The sequence below is a fragment of the Gymnodraco acuticeps genome, unplaced genomic scaffold (assembly GCF_902827175.1).
Source record: "Gymnodraco acuticeps unplaced genomic scaffold, fGymAcu1.1, whole genome shotgun sequence".
NCBI lineage: Eukaryota > Metazoa > Chordata > Actinopteri > Perciformes > Bathydraconidae > Gymnodraco > Gymnodraco acuticeps.
Genome location: NW_022989942.1, coordinates 468,714 through 480,012, shown reverse-complemented (window position 1 = coordinate 480,012; position 11,299 = coordinate 468,714). Strand labels below are relative to the sequence as shown.

Here is an 11,299-nt window from a genome sequence, read left to right as displayed (position 1 = left end):
TCTCCCATATACATTTTTGCAACAGTGTTTGTGTTACTTTTAGAAACAATTCTCTGTATGTTTGCTACAATATTCTAATAATAAAAACGTATTCTCTTTTTATCTTTTCTAATTTCCTCTGATTTAAACCTGCTTTAGCTTTAATTGCAGAGCTCATAAACTCCTCACAAACTAAGAGGCACATACTTTGCATGCCCTATATTCAAATAAACGTAAACACTGATTTGTTTATTGCATTTGAAAGCATAAAGTGTATACTGCATAAAGAGTTAACACGACCAGCCATGCACTCCCTGCGCTAAAGTGATCCATTCGTGGGACCTGCAACACTCTCCCCTCCCTCCTCTTTGCCTCACTCCTTCCTTTCGCTCCATCACTTGTAGCAGGGCAGGCGGTGTGAGAGCATCATAATCCTCCTCTTCCTCCTCTTCCTCCCCACTGGGTCCCGGCCGGCCCCTCCACTGTGGCAGCAGGGCGACCGCAGCGCAGCGCGCCGGAGCGGAGCCGGAGGAGCGGAGAGAAGCGAGCAGGAGAGACAGAGGAGTAAAGAAGGAGGACGGACGGACACACTGTACCTCCGATTTATAGGATTATAATCTGCAGCATCCCGTCGCTTCAACATGTTTTTGGGGTACAAAAGAGTCATTGGGATTACTGCGCTGCTCGGCTGGCTGCTGCTCGGCTCCTGTGGGACAGGTGGAGAAGGTGAGGGGCTCCGCGCGCTGCCTGCGAGACAGCGGACTGTTGAGTGCGTTCTCAGTGTTGTTAAAAGCGAAAAACATGGATTGTTTTTGCACGAGATCCGACGTTTCTTGAGTCAAAGCGTACTGGCTAATTGGGTCGGCTATTTGGCACGTTTGTGACATTTGGCTGTTGACCGTTATATAAAATAACTAAGTTTTAGTTTCTAACCTATAGCAGAATGGACAATGGTCAATCATGACTAGTATTACTTTTCACAAAGATGACTGTAACTGACATTTTCATAAAGATAATTTAAACTCTGATAACAAAAGGCTGCCATAAAGAATTATCTTCTTTTTTTTTTATCATTGCTCAATCTATTTATTTCCCTGATTGATCAATTCATTATGCAACCTATAACATGTCAATTTAAGTAGATGAGCCTTCAAGTGTCCTGTTTAATCCGACCATCAGTCCAAAAACCCAAAGCTTTTAACTTGATTACATCCATGTAAATCAGAGAAAAGCAGCAAATCCTGACACTGGGGGAGCTGCCACTTTGTTAATTTAACTTAAAAAATGACTTGATCAAAACCGTTCATCAAATGATTTAATTGGCTAATTGTTTCCAACCCTAACTCATTCAAAAGTCATAACATCTGCCTCCTTCATTATTTAATTAAGAGTTCTCACTTTTTATTTGTTAAAGCAGTTACTTCTGATCTGTGCTACGACCTGTTTCTCCAGTTTGGAAATAAGTACTGTGGCTCATTCAGTTTATTCTGTGAATGTTGCAAATCAAACCGTTTTCTGGGTCTGATCCGCCCACTACGGGGGCTTGGTTGAAAGCTCATATCTTCTGGGGATTTAAAGCTGTCAAATTTTAAGAGACAGCAAGTCCCACAAGTGTTGTTTTTATTTGAGCTATTCCCGTATTTGATCTTCCCTCATGAGAGAATGATATGAACGACTGTGGTTTTTCCATGGATGTGTTAAGCTGCACAGGAGGAGAATGCGACTTCTTCGGCTCCAGTGTTATACTTGACACGTTTCACAAAAGCTCCTAGAAAGTGGGTCTTGGGTAAAGAGATTATTTCAGAATTGTAGGCATACAAAGGGCTGCTGATTTAATGTCTGCTTGAGAAAACAGATGTGAAGGAATGTGGGAATTCACCTTGCAACAAGTGTCAGATATAGATATACATCTTAATCCCCATCATTAAATCCCTGAATGCATATGAGCTGTTTTCTCTCGGAGGTTTTAATGAAACGTTTCAGTCGTTGCACTCTTGAAGCAGCACCTCTATAAAAAACCTTCCCCCCACTGTAATAGTGTTCTCTTTGAATTATGTTGTAAATAGGAGCAGCTTTTAATGTGACATCCCTGTAGGCAGATCAACAAAATACCCCCTCTAATGAGCTTTTTCAGACACTGGTCCGTTGTGCTCGGTGTGGAGAGTCGAGAATAGGGATGTATTCATGGACATTGTGGCTTCTCGACTGTATTGATCGTGTGTAGAAAGGGGTATTGACAGTTTTGAAATAAATTGACCCAAATCTTGGGTCAATAAGTAATTGGTTCATTGTGTGTTGGCTCGGAGCCTTAGACACAGCCATTTCCAAGAGACAAATCAGAAAAGCTGAGATTTTACGGCATCACTTCACTGTCTATCAGTCAGATATTTTATCATCCGCTTAATGACCTGTCTTCGGTCCAGATTATGCCTCCTAAGCAATGAGAAGGTTTGAGCTCAGTAAAGAACCATCATATCATTCATCATGTTTGTACATGAAGGACAGGAGGTTTCTGTCATTTTCACATTAATCTTCCTCAGTGATACTCTCCGTTTTTTTCTGTTAATATGATTGCCCCTCTCTTTCGCTCTCACACACAGTTAATAGTTGAACAGCTGTTGTTACATGACATCCGCCAATTTCTGTAATTGTATCGAACTCTCCACTGATAACCATTAAGCCAGCCTCATTCAACAATTGCTCAACTGAGTGGAGGTCACAGAGGACAATTCTCTCTAAACTCTGTTTTGTTCTTGTGTTACAACTATTATTGAGTTGATTATCAATGCCTTCCAAAACTCTTGTTGCCTCAAGTTTTGGTCAAGATGAGGCAACTAAAACTCTGCTAAGGTTAAAGGAAAAATAATTCTTCATGGTTAAAAAAAACCAGTGGTGGAAGTATAGGTCCTAGATATCATATGATCTGTATGCCTTTCACTCTGACCTCTTTAGTCAAATAGTTTTGTGATGGTATAGTGAGAAAGTGATTGTTTTTGGTCTGGAAAACGCAAGTCTTATTAAGCATTTGAGTAAATGACTTATGCTCTCATTATTCTCATGGGAATTGTCATTAATTAATCATAATCATTCCATCATCATTTCCAGGACTGACAATGTCTCTCTGTATCATTCTTCCTCCTCCCTTCAACTTCACCTTCATTCATCAACTTTAACGGAATTGTGTCTTCCATACTCTCATCCTTTTAGTTTCATTTTGCAGTAACCATAGGCACCACTTCACCACAAACTTACAGATAGACTTAATTCTTTAGCATTTCTGTAAATCCCAATTTGAACTCTGTCTTCATTTTGAATATTTCAACGGTGGTTGAATGGTTGTTCAGGATCGTTTAATCTCAGATGTGTGAGACCGTAGGAGGGTGTGTTTGATTATTTAGCTAAGACTGAGGAGGGAAGCACTGTGGCTCTGTTATTTTCTCAGACTGCTGAAAATGTATCTCCTCCAGACCACCAAGACAGAGTAAAAGTTGGTAAAAAATATGCTGCGAGAGAAGTTGATTTGAATTTTAAGCCTAGCTCTCTGCTTCATATATGCAAACAGCCCTGTCTCATCAGAATGTATTACTTTCCAATGAGCTGATGGTGTGCATTGAGAGAACATAAACCTCTGAATAAAATCTATTTGATGTGAATGGGTGAGAAATTTTCTCTGCGAAACCCCTCTGTCCTTTATGCTTCATGACACGCAGGAGTCTTGAGAAACACTGTGAGGATAGAGCAAAGTAGTGGAGAATAAATTGCACCTATACTTTTTTTTTATGGGGTCATTTATGAAAATGTGTTTAGAAGTGGAGTCATGAAGAGGTTTTGATAAAGTCAAGGTTATAAAAAGGCGGCGGCTGGGGGTGTGAGCCTGGAGCTGCCAGTCATGAATCTAGATTTATTAATCCAGGGACATGTAGTTAAGCGATAAAAGTGACAGAGAGCTGCAGTTCATCCATCTGCCTTTGTGACCTGAGGGATTTTGTGTTTGCCCAAGGCCTACTCCTCAGTGTATGTCTGCCTCCCTAAAAACAGAGCCATTCATCAGACGACCCTGTCATTATCTGAGACGTCTTGTTATTGGTCCAAGAGGCAGCCGCTTTCTGCTGAGCTCACTATTTTCTGTCACTCTCTGAAGCAGGAGGAAAGTAAAGGCATCAGCTATTATCAAACACACACTGTGTTAATGAGTGACTTGTTTATGTGGACCGTGAATCATCAGCTTTTTCTGACAGCCTGCCGGGGATTGACATGGCCAAAAAATGCTGTGTCAATTATTAGTGTAACCCACATTAAAACATAGTAAGCATAAAGTCATTCAAAAGTGATTTCATTAAGGGATCTCTGCTCACCACCAGGCATGCGCAGCGTAGCAGTAGAGATGGCAAATCCGGATCCTTTTACGGACTCAGGGTCTTCTGAGTCAGTCATTGAAGAGATCCGGATCATACGAGTCATTTGAGTCATATGAGTCAGCATCACCAAGAGCGTAGAAATCCTACCGGTGAAACCGAAAACTTGTTGCATTTCACGAGCATATTAAACTGACGTTACATTAACCTCCGCTACACAGTGTATTTTGCTTTAATAAAAAAATGTTGATCACAAACAAAAAGGGTCATTTTGCGATTTTGCGAATCTCAGTCTGCTGTTGACTCGTGCATGAAGACGAGTCTGCTGGATCTCTGGATCTGCTGCTACGGTTACGGCTCTGAGTCCGCACAAGTCTGTTTTGCACAGTGAGTCAGGATTTGCGAATCTCTGAGTCTGCTGTTGACTCCTGCATGATGACGAGTCTGCTGGATCTCTGGATCTGCTGCTACGGTTATGGCTCTGAGTCCGCACGAGTCTGCTGTGTTTTGTAAAGTGAGTCAGCATTTGCGAATCTCTGAGTCTGCTGTTGACTCGTGCATAATATAGCCGCTGGAGCCGGGAGCTGGAGCCGGGAGCTGGAGCCGGGAGCTGGAGCCGGGAGCTGGAGCCGGAGCTGAGCCGGGAGCTGGAGCCGGGAGCTGGAGCCGGGTAGCCTGGGAGCCGGGAGCTGGAGCCGGGAGCTGGAGCCGGGAGCTGGAGCCGGGAGTGGAGCCGGGAGCTGGAGCCGGGAGCTGGAGCCCGGGAGCTGGAGCCGGGAGCTGGAGCCGGGAGCTGGAGCCGGATGGAAGCTGGAGCCGGGAGCTGGAGCCGGGAGCTGGAGCCCGGGAGCTGGAGGGAGCCGGGAGCTGGAGCCGGGAGCTGGAAGGCCGGGAGCTGGAGCCGGGAGCTGGAGCCGGGAGCTGGAGCCGGGAGCTGGAGCCGGGAGCTGGAGCCGGGAGCTGGAGCCGGTAGCTGGAGCCGGGAGCTGGAGCCCGGAGCTGGAGCCCGGAGCTGGAGCCGGGAGCTGGAGCCGGGAGCTGGAGCCGGGAGCTGGAGGAGGGGCTGCAACATGTTACTGTTAATCTCTCTCCCCACTTTTGGCCACACCCCCTAAGTAAAATGTCTTCCCGGCCGCAGCTATGCTCGTGCACATGACGAGTATGGATCTCTGGATCTGCTATGCTATTACGGTTAGGAGCCGTAATTTACGGCTCCTCTGAGTACCCAAGAGTCTGCAGGAAGTTTCACTGATCCGCGTCCCCTCCCCTGAGCCAAACGATAACTTCTGGAATCTATCCTACTTGCTAAAGGGTAGGCAGATGGACTGGGATACGTTGTAATGTTATTTTACATGTTATAAAGAGAGTAGCGAGTGACGCAATTTATAGTTTTAATTTGTACGTCACACAAGGTGTAGGACTCAAAGGACTCGGGTTAATGGAGAGGGGAGAGTCGTCACGACCAGCTCATTTCTAGGATCCGGGTTAATGATCCGGATGAATCAGGACTCGCCCATCTCTACAGGAGAAAAGAGAAAACGGAGCAAGACGCAGTTGAGACGAGCGGAGTAAATTATAGTAAAAGTGATTCAAAGTTGATTTAAAAAAGATAAAAAATACCATCCACACGGTCGAGAAACCCAGTAGACGGTATAGAACATTAACCAACGGTGTTTTGGTCAGGTTTTTTTGGACTGGATAAAAAGGTTGATCGCGAGTGAGAGGACAACACACACACGCGCTCTGATACAAGATGGCGAGCCAGACCCACGGACTGCTTTGATCTTCGCGCCAGTGAGAGGACTTGCTGGTTTATCAAAGAGACAATAGCTGAACTCACTGCCAGAGTGGTAGGAGTATTGAAGAAATTATAAGGTTGGAACTGGATTTAAGTTGTACCTGGATTTAAAGAGACACTATATATTGTACTCTAGGTTTTAATTTGTCATTTGATTTCATTGATGGTACAATTGTGTTTTTTTCATTGAATTAGATATATTTTACCTGTGCAAAGGGAAAAGAAAAAGAGTTAACTCAGGATATTGAAGAGATTAAAATAGGAAAAATCTATAAATAATACTTAGTAGACCGGTTTAAAAATAAAATAGGCCATTTTATTTTGTTCATCCTATATGGATACCATTTACTAAGTCACAGACATCAGAAAACAAGGGAAAGGTGAAATACTTACCTCTGATTATACTGCAGAAAATATTCATTGTCTATGTTTAATGTTTTGTCTATTTGTCTATTTCGTCAGTAAATTGCCAGCTGTTCTATTCAAACCACCTGGTCTCTGGTCTAATTACTTACCTGTCTATCCACTCTAGTAGAACCCAGAATCCTTCTAGTCAGATAGCATAGACCAAGATAAGAAGTGTTACAAATTGGCAAGCTAGCCAGGATTGGATACAAATAAAACAGATTTAAGATTAGCGATCAGAGACCAGATAGAAGCCTTTTCATCAATATGGATGAAATTCATGCATTAGGCGTCAAAATACCTAACTCGCTCTTAGTTAGTGGCCTGTGTTTATAAACACACTACAAAACAACGGCGAGAAATCTTCCGCCTACCTTCAACGACTACAAGTAATGCTGAACACCACCCTCAGGAGAGGTGGAGTAAAAGCAACTGATCTGGACAGCCAGCTCCTGAAACAATTTTGCAGAGGCTGCTGGGACAATGCTCTAATTTCAGAGCTGAAGTTAGAACAAAAGAAGCAAACTCCACCTACCTTTGCAGAGCTCCTCTTGCTGCTTCGCACTGGGGAAGACAAACGCAACTCTAAAGAATGCCGAATGAAACAATACTTCGGTGTATCAAGACAGAAGGTGTCCTCACACTTCCAAGCTGCTTCTTCTGAGTGCACAGGAGAATGTAACTCATCACCACAAAGACACAATGAGTCAAGATCTGAAATGGAAGAACTGAAAAAACAAATAGCTCATTTGCAGTCTCAGCTGACACAGATTATATTCAAAGATGACAAAACCAGCTCAAAGAAAGCAGATGCCACTACCAAATCTTCAACTGACGGGACTAAACAGAAGAAAACACTGCCCAGCATCCATGATAACAATAATAACAGCCATAGTAAACAGCCAAAACCCTGGTACTGTTTCAGGTGTGGCAAAGACGGACACATAAAGCCCCAATGTGAGGCTGAAGCAAACCCCTCTCTCGTAGCCTTCAAAAGGAAACAGTTGAAAGAGAAACAGATGGAATGGGAGATGAAAAATGGTTATTCACCATCAGATTATTTAAACTAACACCAGCCACTGTTGAGGGACAAATGGAGGTTGAGAAACAGATTAAGAGTCCCAAAGGGAAGCAACGTAAATGGTTAGCATTTTCTAACTCGAAACAGAGAGCAATAACCATACCAAAAGGGCTCATTGGAGCTAAAACTACTGCACATGTGACAATTGCTGAGAAAGACTGTAACTGTTTGTTAGACACAGGTTCGCAAGTAACCACAATTCCCAAATCATTCTACGAACAGAATCTATCCAACTTACCTATTGAGTCTTTAAAAAACCTACTTGAAGTAGAAGCCGCTAATGGCCAAGATGTCCCCTATTTGGGATATGTTGAAGTTAATATCACATTCCCTAGGAGTTCCCTTGGCCTTGACTTTGAAGTGTCCACTTTAGCCTTGATCGTCCCTGACATGCAGTCAACCCTGTCAACAGTTTTGATAGGCACTAACACCCTTGACACTCTTTATGAGTTGTACACAAGTGCTGCACTTCAGAACTCCCAGTCATTGCCCTATGGGTACAGAGTGCTTCTCCAAACCCTCAAACTGAGTGGACTCCAGCCTAGGAGTTGTGAGACTGTCTGCAAAAGACCCAGAGACTCTTGGCCCTGGTCAGACCAAGGTGGTGGAAGGATCAGTCAGCTGCAAAATACCCAATGCAGGAAAGTGAGTGGTGATCGAATCATCAAAAACATCCTTTTTGCCAGGTGGCATAATGGTCACAAATGGGTTAGCAAGTCTCCCACCAAAACTACCTCGTTGTGTACCAGTGATCCTCAAAAATGAATCTGACCATGATATCACTATCTCCCCAAAGAGCGTGATAGCTGAAGTCAATGCCATTCAAAGTGTCCAGCCTGTCACTCACAACAGCTCAGATACTCAAACAAAACCTGACCAAAAACCAAAGAAAATATTTGACGTTAGAGAGTCCTCAGTTCCCAATGAATGGAAAGAACGCATAACCGAAAAACTGAACTCGATGTCAGATGTTTTTGCACAGCATGATCTCGACTTTGGGCGCACTGACAAATTAAAACACCACATAAAGCTCAGTGACGAAACCACATCCAAACACAAAACGAGACCCATACACCCACAAGACATCGAAGCTGTGCGTAAGCATCTCCAGGAACTTCTCAGTGCTGAAATCATTCGTGAATCAGAATCCCCCTTCTCTTCACCGATTGTGGTTGTCAGAAAGAAGAACGGTGATGTCCGACTCTGTATCGACTACAGAAAACTCAACCTCCAAACAGTGAAGGATTCATATGCCTTGCCAAACCTGGAAGAGTCCTTTTCAGTGTTGAACGGGTCCAAGTGGTTCTCAGTATTGGATCTAAAGTCTGGCTTTTACCAAATCGAGGTGGAAGAGTCAGACAAGCAAAAAACTGCATTTGTCTGCCCACTTGGATTCTTTGAATTCAACAGAATGCCTCAAGGGATAACAATTGCCCCTAGCACGTTTCAGAGGCTAATGGAGCGTTGCATGGGAGATTTGAAACTCAAACAAGCCCTTGTTTTCATTGATGACGTCATTGTCTTCTCGTCAACACTTGAAGAACATGAAGAAAGGTTATTAAATGTACTCACAAGGTTGAGAGAGTATGGCCTGAAGTTGTCTCCTGAGAAGTGTAAATTCTTCCAGACGACTGTCAAATATCTGGGCCACATTGTGTCAGAAAAAGGCATTGAAACAGACCCTGAAAAGATCGTCTCACTCAAAACCTGGCCAAAACCAAATAACTTGAAGGAGCTAAGAACCTTTTTGGGATTGTGCGGTTATTATCGCCGGTTCATAAAAGACTACTCAAAGATTGTGAAACCTCTCAATTCACTCACTGCCGGCTATCCACCTACACAGAAAAATCAGAAGCCCGATGTGAAAACAGAGAAATATCACAATCCTAAAGAGGTATTTGGTGATAGATGGACAACAGAATGCCAAGCTGCATTTGAAACTATCATTGACAAGTTAACAACAGCTCCAATCCTTGGTTTTGCTGATCCCAAGTCACCCTACGTCCTACACACAGATGCAAGCATGATAGGACTAGGTGCTGTCCTGTACCAGGAACAGCAAGGATAGAAACGTGTCATTGCATATGCGAGTCGTGGCTTATCACCTTGTGAAGCCAGATACCCAGCACACAAATTGGAGGTCCTTGCCCTTAAATGGGCAGTCACAGAAAAACTCCAAGACTATTTGTATGGAAGCCCATTCCTAGCTGTTACTGACAGCAATCCATTGACCTACGTCCTCACTTCTGCCAAGCTTGACGCCACAAGCTACAGATGGCTAGCCGCTCTGTCAACTTTCGACTTCCAACTGCAATACAGAGCAGGAAAGCAGAATCAGGACGCAGATGGGTTGTCTAGAAGGCCACACAGTGGATTGACAGATGATCATATCTCAGAAAAAGAGATGGAGAGGATACGGCAATTTGCTCAAAGGCACTTGTCTGAAAATGAAGCGTCATGCTTGATTGCTGAGAGCACAGTCAAGGCCATTTGTGATAAGCACCTTGTCCATAACACCATCAATGGTGAACATGCAGAGGAATTGTCTGGTACCACCTTAGTCCTATCTCTAGCACAAAATCCAAACGCCATACCAGCAAGCTATGAAGCTGAGGAACAGTTTGGTGGCTTACCTGTCATTCCTCATCTCACCGTTATTGAGCTGGTTGAAAAGCAGAAAGCTGATACCTGCATCAGGGAAGTAATCCACCAAATAGAGTCTGGAGAAAAACCCCCACCCTCTATCAGAAAATAACTTCCTGAAATCTGCCTGATGTTGAGAGAATGGAACCGACTCGAAGTAATAAATGGTATATTGTACCGCAGAAGACAAGAAGGTGCACGCATGTCTTATCAACTTGTACTGCCGGAGGAGCTGAGGCCCTCTGTACTAAAGAGCCTTCATGACGACCTTGGCCACATGGGCATTGAACGTACTCTGGACCTGGTCAGAGCGCGTTTTTATTGGCCTAAAATGTCAGCCGATGTGGAGCAAAAAATTAAAACTTGTAACCGTTGTGTACGACGGAAGTCTTTACCTGAAAGAGCAGCACCACTTGTGAACATCACTGCTACAAGGCCACTCGAACTTGTGTAGAACTCTGTAGAACCAGAGTAGAATGGTCATCACAGACCATTTTACTAAGTACGCAGTGGCCATCCCAACCACGAATCAGAAAGCGCAAACTGTAGCTAAGTGCTTATGGGAACACTTCTTTGTGCACTATGGCATCCCTGAAAGACTTCACAGTGATCAAGGTCGGGACTTTGAGTCTCGAACAATAAAATAACTGTGTGAGCTCATTGGTACCCAGAAAATCAGGACTACTCCATATCATCCAAGGGGCAATCCCGTTGAACGTTTCAACAGAACCCTACTTAACATGCTGGGAACTCTTGAGAATCAAAAGAAGTGCCATTGGCGAGAACATGTCAGACCTTTAGTATACGCTTATAACTGTACTAAAAATGATGTAACTGGGTTTAGCCCTTACGAAATAATATTTGGGCGACAGCCTAGATTGCCAGTCGATCTGGCATTTGGTTTACCTGTTCATCATAGTAGTTATAATCATACTGTTTCAATCATATTAGTATGCAGGAAAAGTGACAGGTGGCACGCCCCCAATTATGCTAATGAGCTAAGTCCCGCCTCCCATTGTTCGAGATCCTTTGATGTGA

General features: G+C 43.7%; 1 protein-coding gene across 2 annotated transcripts in view; it reads left to right on the top strand.

The window, feature by feature from the left end:
- The first annotated feature begins 401 nt into the window (after window positions 1-401).
- Window positions 402-11,299, top strand: part of LOC117542469 (contactin-associated protein-like 4) — a 126,320-nt gene continuing 115,422 nt past the window's right edge. For both annotated transcript variants that reach the window (XM_034210169.1, XM_034210168.1), the window contains exon 1: window positions 402-705. In XM_034210169.1, the coding sequence (XP_034066060.1) occupies window positions 621-705 (85 nt within the window). In that variant the 5' untranslated portion in view covers window positions 402-620. The remainder of the gene's footprint in view (window positions 706-11,299) is intronic.